Below are 18,641 nucleotides of genomic sequence, written 5' to 3' on the forward strand. Positions count from 1 at the left end.
CCATGTCTGTGGTGGGTTTTCTCCGGGTGCTCTGGTTTCCCCCACCATCAAAAGAAACATGCGTGTTAGGGTTAATATACTCCTGTCTGCGCCCCTGACCAAGGCAATGGGAAAAGAACTGGAGTTGGTCTCCAGGCGCAGCATCAACGTTGCTCATAGGTACACAGATCACAGCTAGGATTGGTTAATTTGCAATAATTGAATTTCCCCAAGGGATTAATAAAGGAAACTTTAAATCTTTTAATCGGGGCGAAGTTCTTTGGATATTCAGAGGTTGTAAAGAGAATTTTTGACTTGACTGTCTGTGTGGTTTGGTTCTGACAAAGTGGATTTCCCTTCTTGGGAAGCTGCAAGTACGGCACAGTCCGCATCTGTAGCTGTGCATACGGTGTATCTATGTTCTAGGAGTTTCATCAAGTTGTCAACTTCTGGTTTTGTTTGGTTTTTTTAATAAAATTAACGCCACTTAAATTCTCTCTATGTCTCCTCCCAGGTGTGCCAGCCAAGCGTAATGAACTGTACTACGACTGCTGTAAGGAGCCCTACCCTGATGTGACGTTCACCGTCACCATGCGCCGCAGGACCCTCTACTACGGACTCAACCTTCTGATTCCCTGTGTGCTCATTTCAGGCCTGGCGCTGCTGGTCTTTCTGCTGCCGGCAGACTCCGGAGAGAAGATCTCACTGGGTATGGGACACCTACTGTGCATGTGCTCATGCTGGCACATGATCTCAAACATACGTTTGCAGACATGCTTACAGTAGACACATACTCATTTCTTCGCACACACTACACTATACACAGTCAATTAGAGGTAGAGACTTGAAAAGATGAATAAAATAAAATAATGATACATAATAACAAATAAAATATTATTTAATGATACATTTAATGTAATTTAAATTAAATTATTAAATTAATCAAACGTTTATATAAGGGGTGTCTGGGTTGTGTAGTGGTCTATTCCATTGCCTACCAACATGGGGATCGCCAGTTCAAATCCCCGTGTTACCTCTGGCTTGGTCGGGCATCCCTACAGACACATTGGCCGTGTCTGCGGGTGGGAAGCGGTTGTGTGTCCTGGTCGCTGCACTAGCACCTCCTCTGGTCAGTCGGGGTGCCTGTTTGGGGGGGTGGGGGAACTGGGGGGAATAGCATGATCCTCCCACACGCTATGTCCCCCTGGTGAAACTCCTCACTGTCAGGTGAAAAGAAGCGGCTGGCAACCCCACATGTATCGGAGGAGACGTGTAGTTTGCAGCACTCTCCAGATCGGCAGAGGGGGTGGAGCAACAACCAGGACAGCTCGGAAGAGTGGGATAATTGGCTGGGTACAACAGGGGAGAAAAAAGGGGGGGAAATAAAATAAATAAATAAATAAGGTAATGAAAAAATAAATTAAATTAAATGAATTTTTAAATAATAAATAAAATAAAAGATGATGTATGCACATTTTATACACAGTGGATTAGAGAGGTAGAGACATGAAAAGATGAATACACCTAAAGCACCTAATACACAAATACACAGCGCACGCAATTTAATCTGCTGCAAACAGCTGCAAACGTGCAAAGAGGGATAATATGAAACAATTCCATTCAACATGTAGAGACAAATGCATCTCTCTTTCCTGGTTTGTTGATGTCAGGTCAGCAAGTCCTAGTGTTATTGCTCCATTTATTTTTCACCGTGCTATGCTAATGCTGACATTATGACTGTGAATAAGCATTTGTGCTGGGTCCTATTCTTTATTAAATGAATGGGAGCCCTGGTGTAAATGAACCAAGTTAATCACACTGACACCAAAATGCCACATTGCACCCAAATGTCATTCAAGGAGATACCTTCAGGATAAAGTTTTTAAAATAAGAAAAATATTCTCTGTGGTAACATTGGAAAGAAGGATGAACATTCCCAATGAGAGAGCTCACTTTGGGAGCAAACTAGTCTGTGATGAAGGTTTCCCCTTCCCCTCTGCTTCCGTCTTTCACTTTGAATTTGTCTTCCACTTCAGGCATCACGGTGCTGCTGTCTCTGACCGTCTTCATGCTGCTGGTAGCAGAGATCATGCCTGCCACCTCGGACTCTGTGCCGCTTATAGGTAAGCAAGATATGCTAAGAACCATGTTTTTTTTTTTTTTTTTTTTTTTCATTAGTTGATATATAGTGTTTTGAGGCTGATGAATAGGAATTAAATGGCTGTGAGCCAAGTTGTTCACATGCAAAAGGCACATCTGTCAGTCAGTTCTGATTGACGGTGATGTCCATTCATGACAATGTGAAAGGGCCAGGTAAAAAAAAAAAAAGCTCAAGGTTAGTAGTCCAGTGTGGACATTCAGCCTAATGAACTGTCAGTAGTCTGTCAGACTGAGACACCCTGAGGGAGATGGTGGAGGGGAAGAACCAATTACTCAGCAGATGGCTGGCCAGGCTGGGTTGAGGCTCCATAAGACTCTGATAGGATGATTGCAGGCTGACCGCAGACGGCAGCATGCATGCAATCTTCAGATAGACTGACAACCATAGTATAGACACACAGACAACACATACACAGGATACCTGTCTGTCCCAAAATACATGAGAATCCGGCATGGTCGTTTTGGTGTAGACAGTGTTGGAAGAACATCCTCTGACAAAGATTATTCTTGATATATTTTTTTTTGTCCTGTAGCTTGACCAATTGGAATACATTTAATTGTTCTCAGCATAACAGGAGGAGTAGGAGTCTGTTCCATTATACATTGGGCAGAATGCAGGGAGAAATCCTGGACAAGTTGCTGGTCCATTGCACAGCTATTGAAATGCCTTTGCATTTAAAATGATATTGAACAGACGGAGAAGGAGAGAGAGAGAGATTGTGTGGAGCCCTAGTCATAACAAGACAACAAGCAAAGATTCTGGTCTGGTTCTGGATTTTGTGCTGACGACTGATGTAAGAATAAACCATTAGCAAAATCACCTTCATTAGAACAGACACATCACTATGTTGTAGATGGAGCAGAACTGGTTGATAGAATAGGAGGAAATACTCATTTGACATAGTCCACTCTGTCTCTTATCAATTATATCTTGACATTTAACCCAAAAAATAAGAAATTTGATGATTTTGCCTTTCAGTGAAATTGCCAGTATCTCAGTTTTGAAACAGCTAGGATGAGAACAAACATGAGGGTTTGAAGGGGGACATCTTTCACCTGTATGCAAACCTGTTTGATTTTTGCAGAACACTTTCAAGTGCTTGCATCATGTCACTGTGCCTACCAAGGCCTTGAAAGGCATGATCGTGTGCAGATCAGTGGGGTTACGAATTAGGGGGTAACAAACTAATCACCCTCCTTCGAGCCGCTATGGAGTTGGACCCAAGTAATTCACCCACGGTGTCTCCTCCTACACAAGCTTTACCCAGCACAGCAAAGACAGCATTTTACTGCACCACAGCCTGACCAAAACGCTATACCCAGAGTGTTTGCTTTATTTTAAGCGAGGCCATTTCTATTCATTCCCATGCAAACTGTACATGAAGAGTTAAGGTGTAAATCTGTAACACTGTACCTGTTGTTGTCGAGCCCAAATAAAAACGTTGTGATGTCCTGGGGCATCCGGGTGGCGTAGCAGTCTATTTATTTGGTTGCCTACTAACACGGGGATCGCTAGTTCGAACCCCCATGTTACCTCCGGCTAAGTCGGGCATCCCTACAGACATCATTGGCCTTGTTTGCGGGTGGGAAGCCAGATGTGGGTATGTGTCCTGGTCGCTGCATTAGCAGCAATTAACTAGATGCCCCGACCGATCGGGGCGTCTGTTTGGGGGGGGGGGGGGTAGCGTGATCCTCCCACGTGCTACGTCCCCCTGGTGAAACTCCTCACTGTCAGGTGAAAAGAAGCAGCTGGCGACTCCACATGTATCGGAGGAGGCATGTGGTAGTCTGTAGCCCTCCCCGGATCGGCAGAGGGGGTGGCACAGCGACCGGGATGGCTTGGAAGAGTGGAGTAAATGGCCAAGTACAATTGGGGAGAGAAAGGGGGAAATAAATATGTTGTGATGTTCTTAATGCATGGCAGATTTGTATTTCTCTGTCCAGCCCAGTACTTTGCTAGTACCATGATGATAGTGGGTTTGTCGGTGGTGGTGACAGTCCTGGTTCTGCAGTTCCACCACCATGACCCACATGGAGGGAAGATGCCCAAATGGGTAAGTAACAAAGACCTGCATGACCCAGAACATTTGTTTTTTGGTTGGTTGCTTTTGGTACCTTTGGGAACTGTTTGTGTTTTAACAAGTGTCTGTTAACCTTGTGAAATGTTTATCATGCTTACCGGCACAGGGGAGGTAATGCTAAAGGATTAAGAGTGATTTATTGCTTTCCTTTTGCACCATTTTTCATTATTAAAGTTTAGATCCCACATTTTCTATTTCAACACCTAATGCGGTTTGGCTTTATTCAACTACCTGTGTCAAGTCTGGCACAACATGAATTATGATGTGATCATTTGAACTCCGCGTACTTGTATTACCTTAGAGAAGAGGTGACGTGAATGTGAATTTACATCAGATGTAAAACCTTTAACAGAAACACAGGCAAGAAGAACCTCTGGCCTCAGGAACCACCTCGGCATATAGGGTTCACTTTTTCCACGCCGAATGTCAAGTTAATATTTAAAATAGTCGCGTACTTCTCTCACTTTTTTTATGGTTGTTCTGTTTCAACTCAAAGAAAACAAATGCCCCCACCACCCCCATGCCCCCTAACCGCAACCTCTGTGCATGGATGCATGCACACAAGTGTCTTGAGGCTTGAATGACAAAAGGGCATTGCATGCACTTGCTGGTCTTTTCATGGTGTCTAACGCCTCAATTTTTCTGTCATTTGTTACCAAAATGCCCGATTGAAGCTGAGGTGCCCCAGAAAAAAAAGAGTGCACATTCTCTCTTTTTTTCTCTCTAAGAGTCAACCAAGCAACCACACATATTTCAAACCATCCCTGACACTATGTCACCGCGGCTCCTTGTCTTTCTGTGGGGATCTGTCAACACTGTGACTGTGTATCTGACTGCCGTGTCCCTGTCATTTGTATGTCTTTGTGTGTGTGTGTAAATGAATCGGCCATCTCATCTGTTCCGAGGGTATTTTGTGAGTCAGAGGGAAATAGTGTTGTGTTTTAAGATGCGTGTGTGAGTCACCATTTTTTGGTGGGACATGAAAAGTATGCTATGTTTTCCGTTTGGCTCTTTTCCCCTACATTTGCCATGATCTCTCTGTTTCTCTGTCGATCTACATCTGACTGTATTCTCCTCCTTCCCCTGCCTGCTTCTCCTTGTCCCTGGCCCGTCTCCGACCCCCTCTCTTCACTCAGATCCGCATCATCCTCCTCAACTGGTGCGCCTGGTTCCTCCGCATGAAAAAGCCCGGCGAGGAAAGCAAGGCTGTAGGTGGCGGTAGCAGCACCTCAGCCAATGCCTACAAGTACTCCCACCCTCCCCAGCATCATGCCAGCACCAACAGCATCCAGATGAGCACCATACCAGGCCAAGCATCCACCCAGTGCACCACCACCACCACCACAAACAACGGGAACATGAACCTGTACTTTGGCTACCATTCCATGGGCACGGACAACCCTGCATTCCCCCCGAGCACCGACTCAGGTGTAGTGGTGTGTGGCGGCATGGGGGGCAGCCACACCAACGGCTCGTCCTCGCATGACCTTCACTCGGAGCCAATGCGGACTTTGCTGCTGGAGCAGGTTCCCGAGATATCCCGAATCCTGGAGGAGGTGCAGTACATCGCGGCACGCTTCCGTGAGCAGGATGAGGGGGAGGCGATCTGCAGTGAGTGGAAGTTTGCGGCGGCGGTGGTGGACCGGCTGTGCCTGGTGGCCTTCTCTCTCTTCTCCATAATCTGCACCTTCACCATCCTGATGTCGGCTCCCAATTTCATTGAAGCCGTGTCTAAAGACTTTACATAGGGCTTGTCTCCTCTCCCCCCGCGAGAGAGAAGAGAGTGAGAGAGAAAAAGAGAGCGAGAAACAAGAGGGGCCAAGCTAACGCTAACAAAAATCCTGACATGATACAAATTGTGCCACAGACGCCTCCCTGCTGCTGTTACTCTGTGAAGCTGTACCACCTCCAGTCATTTTGAAACTGTCTGCAGAAGTTTTGGCACTTCAGAACCAAACATTTACCCCCAATTTTGATATATTTGTCAGTCATATATCGTTTGTGCATCAGTGATGTGGCTTTCCCCTCTTGAAGATTGCATCTGTAACTGTTGCTGCTAACAACACGTTTTAAGTACAGCAAGCACACATGCTCGCTAGGAAAAAGTTGGGGCTATTTGCTGTGGTAAATGATGTAGAAACTCACTCAAGCACTTTTCATACTTATTCCGTTTGCACCATATCATTTTGCCATTCATGTCTCAGCAGCGAAGAGTTGAGCCTAAGCTCTTCTTCCCTCTCAACTCGTTCTTCTGATTTTCCGCCTCTTGCACAAGTTATATTTGGCGCCTCACAGGTTCAGGATTTCTGCAGGTCCTTAAAAAGAGTTGAAACATCTTAAAATAGCTTAACATTCATTTTCAGTCTCTTGTATTATTTCAGAAATGAAGCATTTTTTTTCATGTCTCCCTATGGTCACTGCTGTACCTTCATTGGCTCAAGCATGCGGGTCTTTTTCTAAATTTGTTTTGAATTATACTTTTCTGGTCTAGAGTTGGCCTCACTGAGCACTGAAGAGACAATTTACTGTCCTATTACTGTTGTAAAATTTACTTTTCCTCTACTTAATCATTCCAGCCCAGATGAATAAGTAACTTATTCTTATTCCTCTCTAAAGGCCTTACTTTGCTCTTTCCTCATCATTTCCTTCCCTGTCGACCTTTTACTTCTTCTTTTTTTTACACCTCGTGTCCCCCAAACAGCCCTGAACCTACGCCTACATCCAACTTCAAGAGGGGAGGGGCGGGAGCTATTGTAACCAATAAAAGTAAAATTTCACTGTGATTCATAGAAGAGTTTAGAGTATTAATTCTTCCTAAGTCTTTTATCTCTTCATCCCTTCCTAGTTAAAAAAAAGAAAAAAAGAAAATGTATATAAAGTTTGTTAATGAAACACTCGGGCTGTTTGTGAACAAGTCACAGTTATTCAGAATACACCAGAATTGAGTTGTTTTTTCACATTTGTATGATATTCCATCTGACACGTGGCTAGTTTCAGTAAACAGTGACTGCCCCGCTGTTTGTTTTGTAAATAGTTGGGTAAATAAATTGAAACAAGCAATGGGTGAAAGGCAGTCTTTACTTTTGAGGGGGGTTTTTTTCTTTTAATTTCTTCTTCATGCGTTCTAAAGAGACGTCGCTCTGCAGGAGAGGTGTTTGATGCTAATCTGGTGTAGCGCTGAGTGCTTTAATTGCTCCATTTCTCTGTAATACTCCATGAAAGACAAACATGTTCCTCTCTAATCTCCAGAAAAAAACAATGACATCAACATGCAACAAGGATTACTGGGTGACCTGATATAAATTATTTCTTTCCCTACCATTAACTCTAGCCAAACTTCCATCTTGATCCTCTTAACAAGTGGCACATGCCATTTTGTTTTGTTTTTTCATATAAAAGACTCCCTTTTTTACTCATGCCACTGACCTCCGGTTCCTATGTGACTCAGTGCTTTTCCAGTTTGGTGGAAATATTAGGAGAGAAGGTGAAACTTGCAGGATATTTTGTGTGAATGCACTGCATCATAACTAGTCATTTAAGTGTATAATATTCATTGGGTGTCTGGGTGGTGTAGCGGTCTATTCCGCTGCCTACCAACACGGCGATCGCTGGTTCGAATCCCCGTGTTGCCTCTGGCTTGGTTGGGCATCCTTACAGACACAATTCTGTGGGTGGGGAGCCGGATGTGGGTATGTGTCATGGTTGCTGCACTTGCACCTCCTCTGGTCAGTCGAGGGGCCTGTTGGGCGGGGGGGCATAGCGTGATCCTCCCACGCGCTACGTCCTCCTGGTGAAACTCGTCACTGTCAGGTAAAAAGAAGTGGCTGGCGACTCCACATGTATTGGAGGAGGCATGTGGTAGTCTGCAGCCCTCTCTGGATCGGCAGAGGGGGTGGAGCAGCGACCAGGGCAGCTCAGTTGGGTAATTGGCTGGATACAACTGGGGAGAAAAGGCGGGGGGGGGGGAATTGATTTTGGGCAGATCTCATGCCGCAATTGCCATTTTTTTCCTGCCTTAGTTCATTTGGACAAGTGGAGAGAATGGGGGGGGGGTGCAATCCAAACATTAAGGTCAAAGAGTGATGCAAAGCCTTTAATCACCTACTCAACTGGCGGAACATGAACATTTGGCGATTAATGACTCATGTTTAGACGTAACATTCAACCACAGCTAGTTATCCACTTTTTGCAATAAACTCCTCGCTCATTCATGTGCAGCTTGTATCTCAAGTTGATGACATGACGTCATGTTGGGTGTATGTTAGATTGTCTCATGAATAGCAATTACATGCCAACAGCATTTTAAATGGCTGACAATACATCTGACATAAGTGCTGAAATAATTAATAATTACAGTGATAGCTTTTGACTGAGAAATTGAAATATTTGCAGAGAACACTTCTGCAGATGCAAGCTCACCACTAAATCAAAGCTGTAGACAATTTGTTTATCAACACTGGTTCATTCTCGTTTAGCAGCGGTATTGCTCTGACTTGACTTATTAAAAGAAATAAAAGGAAGAGACTGAAAATTAGAAGAAGAAATAAAAAAACAGCCGTAGTTGAAATACGACAGTCTGACACCCTTGACTGTTGCCGTGCTAGCAGCAATGGACGACTGTTCGTCAGCAGTTTGATAATCTTATTGGATAACTTGGGTGTCTTTTTCTTCGTGGTCAGTATAAATCATTCTCTATTGAAGTATGTACACAAATGAATACTGTACATGATTGTTTTCATGAAAATAAAAAAGTAGCATTTGACAAACCTCTTGAGCTTTTCTGCAGCTGTGGGTGGGTAAATAAGTTGGTGGTGGTTGATCTGTTTAGACAGACGGAATAATGACTGCTGGGATGGGCTCCAGCCTCCCCGCGGCCCTCAGTAAGGATTGGCTCATGGATGGATTGAATAATGACAAGCTAGTATTTTCTGTTCAGGCCAACCAGTCAAGGTAAATGTCTTGTTTTTATTGCGTTTACACAATGTAGAGAAACGCATTAATAGTGGAACACCAAGTTAAAACAAGTTTGGTGTCCGGGTAGCGTAGCGATACCGTTGCCTACCAACACGGAGATCGTCGGTTTGAATCCCCGTGTTACCTCTGGCTTGGTCGGGCGTCCCTACAGACACAGTTGGCCATGTCTTCGGGTGGGAAGCCGGATGCAGGTATGTGTCCTGGACTGGTCGCTGCACTAGCGCCTCCTCTGGTCGGTCATGGCGACTGTTCGAAGGGGAGGGGGGACTGGGGGGAATAGCGTGATCCTCCCACACACTACGTCCCCCTGGTGAAACTCCTCACTGTCAGGTGAAAAGAAGCAGCGGGTGACTCCACATGTATCGGAGGAGGCACGTGGTAGTCTGCAGCCCTCCTAGGATCGGCAGAGAGGGTGCAGCAGCGACCGGGAGTGGGGTAATTGGACGGTAATTCAACAACTAAGTGCTAGCCTACCAAGCCAGATAGAAACTAGCAACACATGTTGTTTGTTCCTTTCAAAATAAGCATTTTGTTGATGGCGCCCCAAGCAGACCTATTTTTGGCCACGACAAAGGTCTGATGTGTGCATCAGTCCAACAATGTGGGAACAGTAACCAGCAGAGCCAAGATCAAAAATGTTTTAATGTCAACATTGGATAATGAAACCATGTAGTAGGCCTATATCATAACAATATTAATACTAATAATAATGTTATTATTAGTGTTGTGGCGGACACTAGGGGCTATGCCTCTCACCCAGCAGGACTGTGAGCTGGGGGCGTGGTTTACGTTCCCGGGCTCGCCGGTGCAGGGTTGTTCCTGCTGCAGTTGGTTTTTGGAGTTGAGGAATAAACATCAAACTCGCCTTGGTCTCCTGTGTTTTTCCTCATTCCTGCCACATTGGTGACCCCGACTTGAACATGTTTGGAGCGGAAGATGTGTGTGAATCCACTTCGGCCACGCCGCCCCAACTCTCACAGCCGGCCGTTCTCGCCGCGGCTGTGAAACTCCCAGAGTTCTGGCAGGGCGACCCGGCCTCGTGGTTCCAGCATGTCGAGGCGCTGTTCCACCTGCGTGGAATCTCCGCGGACGACTCCAGATACTATTTGGTCGTCGCTGCGCTGGACCAGCAGTCCACACGCCGGGCCATGCAGCTGTTGCGCGCCCCTCCGCAACACGATAAATACGTCGCCCTCAAACATCTTCTGCTCCGGAGGTACAGCCTATCTACCGCAGAGAGGGCAGATAGAATCCTTTCCCTATCCGGTTTGGGCGACGGGACGGCTGTGGATCTCATGGACAATATGCTGTCGCTGCTAGGCTCAGACGAAGGTGGGTTCCTTTTCCCGCACGTTTTCCTGCGCCAGCTCCCGTCTCCTGTGCGCGCGGCTTTGGCTAACTCCCCGTGTCTGGCCGCTGGTGACTGCCGAGGTTTGGCTGAGGAGGCCGATCGGGTCCTGCTGGCTACCAGACGGTTCTCTGTGCAGTGTGGCATCGGAGCCTCTGCAGCCGACGTCGGAGGACGCGGACCCGGCAGTGGTGGCTGGAGTGACTGCCAGGAGACGGCGCGGGAGCGGCCTCTATTTCTTCCACCAGCGGTTCGGCGGCAAGGCGAGGCGCTGCGTCCTTCCGTGCACGTTTGAGGCGGCGGGAAACTCCAGGGCCAGCGCTCAGTAGCAGCTGTGGGCGCTGGTGGACGTAGTGAGCAGCTCTTCATTAAGGACACGATGTCATGTTTCTGGTGGACTCAGGCTCGCAAAAGAGCCTACTCCCTCCTGCTAAGACAGACAGGTCGGCCGAAGGCGGCGGCCCACATTTAAGTGCAGCTAACGGTTCGTCCATTGCGACGTTTGGCACAAGGTTGGTGACTGTTTGCTTCCACGGGCGCCATTTTGAGTGGGACTTTGACTTCGGCGCGGATTTTCTGTGTGCTAATGGTCTGCTGGTTGATGTTGCAAACCGCCGTTTAATTGATGCAGTGTCTTTCGCCACTGTTCCGTGCGAGACAGGGGGAGTCGGGCCGTTAACACACGCTAACTTTTTAGCATTAGGTGATGTTTTTCAGCGTTTGCTGGCGGATTTTCCATCGGTGACTACGCCTGCCTTTTCCACCGCGGTTACTAAACACGGGGTAGAACATTTCATTCCCACTCTGGGACCGCCAGTTTTTGCGCGTGCTCGGCGCCTCGACGCGGTAAAATTGGCTACAGCTAAGGAGGAGTTCGCCATCATGGAGCGTCTGGGTACAGTGAGGCGTTCCAACAGCCCGTGGGCCTCGCCGCTTCACATGGTGCCCAAGGCGGATGGGTCGTGGCGGCCTTGCGGCGATTTTCGCCGCCTGAACAACGTCACCGCCAATGACCGCTATCCCATCCCACACATACAGGACTTTTCCATACGCCTGGCAGGTACCACTATTTTCTCTAAGGTGGACCTGGTGCGCGGCTATCATCAGGTTCCCGTGCGCGCAGAGGACGTGCCCAAGACGGCAGTGATCACCCCGTTTGGGCTTTTTGAGTTCATGCGCATGCCTTTTGGCTTGAAGGGGGCAGCGCGAACCTTTCAGAGGCTGATGGACTCGGTGTTGCGTGTACTTGATTTCGTGTTCGTTTATCTCGACGACATATTAGTGGCCAGTCCGTCAGCTGACGAGCACCTGGCGCACCTGAAGCAGGTTTTCCGTCGTCTGGACGAACACGGCCTGATAGTCAACCCGGCCAAGTGTCAGTTTGGACTGCCGGTGATTGACTTCTTGGGTCACCGCATTTCGCCGCAAGGCGCGGTCCCGTTGCCTTCTAAGGTGCAAGCGGTGGCGGAATTTCCCCGCCCAGTCTCTGTTAAGGCATTGCAGGAATTCTTGGGAATGGTGAATTTCTATAACCGTTTCCTCCCTCGCGCTGCCCACCTCCTTCAGCCACTTTACGAAGCCCTGCGGCTTAAGAAGGCTAACGACCCTGTCGACTGGACTCCCGAACAGGTCCAGGCCTTTGACGGAGCTAAGTGCGCCCTGGCTAACGCTGCCCTCCTCGCCCATCCCACACCCACGGCGTCCATAGCTTTAACAACCGATGCGTCTGACATAGCCGTGGGGGCTGTGGTTGAACAGCGTGTGGCGAATGCGTGGCAGCCACTCGCATTTTTTAGCCGCAAACTGCGAGATAGCGAGCGCAAATACAGCGTTTTTGACCGGGAGTTGCTGGCACTGCACCTTGCAACCCGGCATTTCCGCTTCCTGCTGGAGGGTCGCCCATTCACGGCTTATGTGGATCATAAGCCGCTGACTTTTGCCATGTCCAAGGTGACTGAGCCGTGGTCTGCTCGTCAACAGCGCCACCTAGCGGCGATCTCCGATTTCACAACGGGCATTCAGCATGTGGCCGGGAAGTCCAACCCTGTTGCTGATTGTCTGTCGCGTGTGCTTGTGTGTCCTGTGCACCTCGGTGTGGATTTCTCCGCTATGGCTGCCGACCAGCCCAGCGACCCGGACGTCCTTGCCCTTAGGTCAACGCGTACCGGTCTCAAGCTAGAGGACGCTGTGATGCAGGAAGGCAGTCCTGCCCTCCTCTGCGATGTCTCCACCGGCCCTCCCTCTCGCACCCTGGAGTTTGGGCGTCGGTGAAGTTGGTCAGTTCCAAGTTCGTCTGGCCTGGCCTCCGCAAGGACGTCAAGGGGTGGGCAGCTGCATGTGTAGCGTGCCAGCGCGCTAAGGTCCACCAGCACACTAAATCGCCCCTCGAACCGTTTCCGAGCCCGGCCAGACGTTTCGACCACGTGCATGTGGACCTGGTGGGCCCTCTACCTTCTTCACAGGGTTTTACGCACCTGCTCACAATGGTAGATCGGACCACCAGGTGGCCAGAGGCTGTCCCTCTATCCTCCACAACATCCTCGGATGTTGCACGTGCTTTTCTTTCCTCCTGGGTCGCCCGTTTCGGCACTCCGTCAGATATCACCTCAGACAGGGGCCCCCAGTTCGTGTCAGAGCTCTGGTCGGCACTTGCGCGATCCTTGGGTGTGCAGGTACACCGCACTACCGCGTATCACCCTCAGGCTAACGGCTTGTGTGAACGTTTTCACCGGTCGCTCAAGGCAGCGCTGCGCGCTGCGCTCTCGAATGGTAACTGGGTGGATCGTTTACCTTGCGTTATGCTCAGGTTGCGTTCGGCTCCTAAGGAGGACCTCGACGCGTCACCCGCTGAGCTGGTGCTCGGTCAGCCGCTCCGCGTCCCTGGGTAATTTTTGCCTGGGAGTTCCGCTCCCCCGACCCCGTCCGGCCGTTTATCCTTTTTTGTCCGACAGCACTCGGGTTCCAGGCCCCGTTCACCACTGTTTTCCGCGGTCGTTCGTGCCTGCAGAGCTCATGTCGGCTCGTTTTGTTTTTGTACGGCATGATGCTCACCGCTCACCTCTCCAACCCCCGTACGATGGCCCATTTCGGGTTCTTGAGACGGGTCCTAAGGGTTTTGTGCTAGATATGGGTGGGCGTAGGGAGCGTGTCACGCTTGATAGGCTTAAACCGGCACACAGGGTGGCAGGCGAAGTTGTGTTTCCGGCCCAGGTTCCCCGTCGGGGTCGTCCTCCTTCCAGGACCCCAGCAGTGTCTTCACGGGTTCAGCGTTCTGCTTCTCAGCCGGCTTTGTACTGTGTTTCACCTACTGTTTTGGCTGAGGGGCGGCGCAGCCGTTATGGCAGGCTGCTTAAGCCTCCAGTGAGACACTAAGTTTCTTTCCAGGAGTCCCTTCTGGGTGTTCGGGGGGGGGGGGCTGTGTGGCGGACACTAGGGGCTATGCCTCTCACCCAGCAGGACTGTGAGCTGGGGGCATGGTTTACGTTACCGGGCTCGCCGGGGCAGGGTTGTTCCTGCTGCAGTTGGTTTTTGGAGTTGAGGAATAAACATCAAACTCGCCTTGGTCTCATGTGTTTTTCCTCATTCCTGCCACAGTGTTACAATTATTAGCATTATATTTAGTATTTGTATTTCTATATTATCATTATTTTATTAGGCCTAGGTCTTTTTTAGTTATTGTATTTGTATGATTATCTTAACAGTGTTGTTGATGTATACTGTACATTGCTTTGGATAAAAGTGTCTGCTAGGCACACTTACCATAACCATGACCTATATGACATTACAGTCATTTAGCAGATGATTTTGTCCAAAGTGACATAAGTTCCTTTAACGTAGGTAGGCCTAGTCAAGAGAACTGCTAGTTGTGTGTCTCTTTACTAAACAAGCATCCAAGAGCCTAACCAGCGCTGAAGAACCAGTGCAAGAACTATAAATACAACACAATATCTGCTAAGATATTGGGTAGTACACATTCTTTGCTATAAAAACATGATATAATATTGTTTGCTACTTACCCAGCAGTACATGAGCAGTTCTGCCCTGTGACAGTCCCGTTGGCCATCACTTCCACAGACAGCAAATGAGGCTTCTCTGTTTTTTTTTTTGTTTTTCATTGAGCGGTAGCATTTTGCATTTATGGCTGTAGCTGTGGCTGTCTCATCATGAACATAATGCTCCACAGCATATTGAAGTCCCTGTTGTCTGGCTTTAGATGATATTTGAGACCCCTGGCACCAGAAATGTTGGCTGATAGAGTCTAGACTAACTAATGTCAAGTCTGTAGAGGCTAGACTGCTAACATTAGCAGCCATGCTGACATTGACAACCATCGGTAAAAACACCTAATTTTAATCCGTTTTTAGATGTTATGTGCCTCCACTGTACACACACTTGTTCACTGTACGTTTTTTACGTTTTTTAAGAATCAAAATTATGAGTTTTGATGTTAACTATGTGTACAAGTTTTCAATGTTTTTCTATGGGAATTGACCCCCTCAGAGCTTTGTTTGTCTAACCTAGCAACAGTAACATAGGAAAGCGGGACATGGGCGGGACTTGACAAAGGGTCAATTCTCTTCGTCCTTTATGCAAAAATGTTTTTGTGCAAAATATGCTTTGTTAGCAGCAGTTGTATAGGTGTGTGTGTGTACTTCCAAGCAAGTTATTGCTCATGCACTCAGATAGTTCCGTAAAAGTTTATGGACACACCTCTCTCTCTCAAGTCCCAGACTAAAAACTACTGCCATACATTTCCCTGCATTTCTTTCCATTAGGATTCCAGAGTTGATATTTTGACATGAGCTGAGAGAAGACTTGAACCAAGTCTGTGGTCAGTAGGGCATATTAACCATCCACAGGATCCTATTTCGCAGCAGATATGTACGGCTGAGATACCGTGGGTTGTGCCAGGACAGAGGGAGCACAATCTCCTTATTGCTTGTCATATTGGTTTGGATTTTTAGCAGCTTAACGCTGCCTCTCATACATGGACGCAACTCTACAAAATGGTTCCCGGTACGCTGGCGCTGTGTTCAAATTGCTCAAATTGAATGTCAGGCTTGACTTCACCTGGGAAGTCTGCTGTTGGCGGTGGAACCTCATGCACAACATTGTGTTACATGATGGGCACGCGCACAAAACAAATTCATACAAAACTGTCTTTCACCCCATGTCAACAGGCCTGTGGAGTTTGCAATCAGGTCCTCAGGCACCACCAGTACTGTTTTTTTCTTCTATTCAACCAGCTAGGCCATTACATTTGTTCCAAGTGTAAAATTTCTTGATTAGAGACTGGAATGACTGGAACAAGTGAATGTATGGAACTAGCTGGTAGAATAGAAAACCAGCAATACTGGGCCTCATGTATCAATTATTACTATGGGCAAATTTGTGCGTACACACCCATGGAATTATTTAGCCCTCAAAATTGTCTGACAGTCAGCTTAAAAGCATGATGGTTATTTGTAATTCCTTCCTCCTAACATCTGTTGTCTACCTCTTGCAACGGGCAATCATCCAGGCCTGCAAATACATCAGTGTTAGCCAATCGGTGGCTAAATTCAGGGGTTCTACACTGGTCTCTGAAACAAACTTCAGGGCTAAAAAAATCCCATGGGTTTGTATGCACAAATTTGCCCATAGTAACGATTGCTACATGAGGCCCCAGCTGGTGATCAGGGACAGCTGGTATAAAAGGGCTAACAGGGTTAAGTCCTCCCTATCTTTTACAATAAAGATGTGGAAATTATTATTAAAAAACCTTAGAACAGATTATTTTAAATTTTGGTGGAACCTAAGAGCAGCAACAGCACTAAATAGTCACAAGAAAAACACAAAATGCATCTAAATGTGCTAATCTTTTTCAGCCCAAACACAATTGTATCAGCTTCCATTCATCTTCGTGTTACATGAGTGACACGCCCCCTTGATTTGCTCATCATTTGGGCTGAATTGAATCAGCCCACAGGTCACTGACTTTTGACCAACGGCCTGTCCAGGGTGTCTCCCTGCCTGCTGCCCAGTGACTGCTGGGATAGGTTCCAGCATCCCCATGACCCTGAGAGCAGGATACGTGGCTTGGATAATGGATGGATGGACAGCACAGACAGTACAGTGAAGTGCTATTTGTGTGAGAGTGGAAAGGGAGCGAAAGAAGAACATGGTGGCTAACTAAGGAAGACGATGGGCGCTCGGCTTTTTTGAGCTGTTGCAGTTGAGAATAGCGTGTTTGAGTTCCGGAGTGGCAAACTTTGAAAACGGTGAACCAATGCCTTGTGAATCAGAAGACGATCAAAGAGTATGAACTGAAGTAAGGCTAAAAAAAAACTAGGAAGAAGAATTCAATGTCCAGTGACAGTGAGTCAGAAACAAAATGGTCTGGAAAAAAAGCGAAGTTGGGAGATGAGAGTGAAGAGTGGAAAATCATTGAGTTTAGAGATCATTCCAGTGGCAAGGTACATCCAGTGAAACTCACAAAAGCTATTCAACATGAGATTGGGCATATTAAGCAGGCAAGGTTTTTGAACAAAGGAATATTGTTGTTAAGTGTCGTTAATGCCGTTCAACGCGATAAGATATTGAAAATGAAGATGCTGAATGGAAGCCAAATTAAAAGCCATGTTCCTGGGACAAATAAGAAGATACCTATGTGGAGTGATAAGTGGGGTTCCCTTAGATATCAGTCTGGAAGAACTCAGGAAAGTAATTAAAGGGGAGAAAGTGTCGATATTGAAGCATCTTCCAACTAGATATCAGGGTAAACTGGTCGACAGTTTGTCAGTTCTCCTCCAGTTTGAAGGAAATATGTCACAGAAGGTAATGATTGGGTGCATGAGTTTCCCTGTCAGAGAATATGTTCCCAAGCCATTGAGATGCTTTAAGTGTCAGAGAATAGGACATGAAGCAGACCAGTGTAAAGCCAAATCAAGATGTGTTAGATGTGCTGGAGAACATGAATATGGTGGATGTGGAGCTGATGCCAAGCTAAAATGATGTAATTGTGGTGGAGAGCATAGTGCAGCATTTCAAGGGTGTGAGGTATAAAAAAGAGCAAAAGAAATCTAGATATACAAAATGCAAAACAAAGTGTCATGCTGAAGCAGCAAAGCACGTATCACAAAGCATGGCAGTAAATTCACAGCTAACCACAAACATAATGTCTACAAGAGATTTTCCCAAACTACTACTGGTGCAGAAGGCGAGTCCTATGACATGTTCACATAAGTGTGCAGTAAAAGACGATACGTTGATTGTGGATAAGTACAACTTTGTTGCCTTTATTGGAAAGGCTGTAAATGTTATTTTACAACGGACAAAAAAGAGGTCAAGGCTGAAGACTATAGTGGAAGCAGCAGATGAATAATTAGGTGTAAAGGATTTAACTGTAGAAATGTTACATGATATGCTAGCTTCCAATGATGGCTTCTCGCAACTTGGTGATTAGTATAATGGTTCTCCTTATTCTACAATGGAATGCTAGAAGCCTTGTTGCGAATGGCCAGGAATTTAAATCATATATACAAGAGTTAAGTGAGAAACCAGATGTTATTTGCATCCAAGAGACATGGCTGAAACCACACTTGAACTTTAATATTAGGGGGTACAATTCAATAAGACAAGACAGAGATGGTGGTCAGGGGGGGATGTGCAATCTTTATCAAAGAAGGACTGTCTTATGGTAGATTATTCATTAATCACAATTTTGATCAAGAAGCAGTCGTTGTAGAGCTTTGGGTGGATATAAGGAAATTTGTTGTTATAAATCTATATCTACTACTACTTTTGGCTGCTCCCGTTAGGGGTTGCCACAGCGGATCATCCATATGGAAATCTTATTTATGATCCGCCTTTTTGATTTGGCAAATATTTTACGCCGGATGCCCTTCCTGATCCAACCCTCCCCATTTATTCGGGCTTGGGACTGGCACTAAGAATGCACTGGCTTGTCCATCCTCAGTGGTAGGGTTATAAATCTATGTAATCCCTGTAAAAGACTTAAGATAGAAGAATTAGAAAGGCTTGAACAAGGAAATGAGGTAATATGTTGTGGTGATTTTAATGCTCATAATACTTTATGGGAAGGGGAGACGACAGATTAT

At 46.8% G+C, this 18,641-nt stretch overlaps 1 protein-coding gene across 1 annotated transcript in view; it reads left to right on the plus strand.

Moving 5' to 3' along the window:
• Positions 1–6,149, plus strand: part of LOC130113010 (neuronal acetylcholine receptor subunit alpha-7-like) — a 146,112-nt gene extending 139,963 nt beyond the window's left edge. The window contains exons 7-10 of the mRNA XM_056280527.1: positions 494–688; positions 2,016–2,102; positions 4,084–4,193; positions 5,357–6,149. Of these exons, the coding sequence (XP_056136502.1) occupies positions 494–688; positions 2,016–2,102; positions 4,084–4,193; positions 5,357–5,968 (1,004 nt within the window). The 3' untranslated portion in view covers positions 5,969–6,149. The remainder of the gene's footprint in view (positions 1–493; positions 689–2,015; positions 2,103–4,083; positions 4,194–5,356) is intronic.
• The last annotated feature ends 12,492 nt before the right edge of the window (positions 6,150–18,641 follow it).

The sequence above is a fragment of the Lampris incognitus genome, chromosome 5 (genome assembly GCF_029633865.1).
Source record: "Lampris incognitus isolate fLamInc1 chromosome 5, fLamInc1.hap2, whole genome shotgun sequence".
Lineage (NCBI taxonomy): Eukaryota > Metazoa > Chordata > Actinopteri > Lampriformes > Lampridae > Lampris > Lampris incognitus.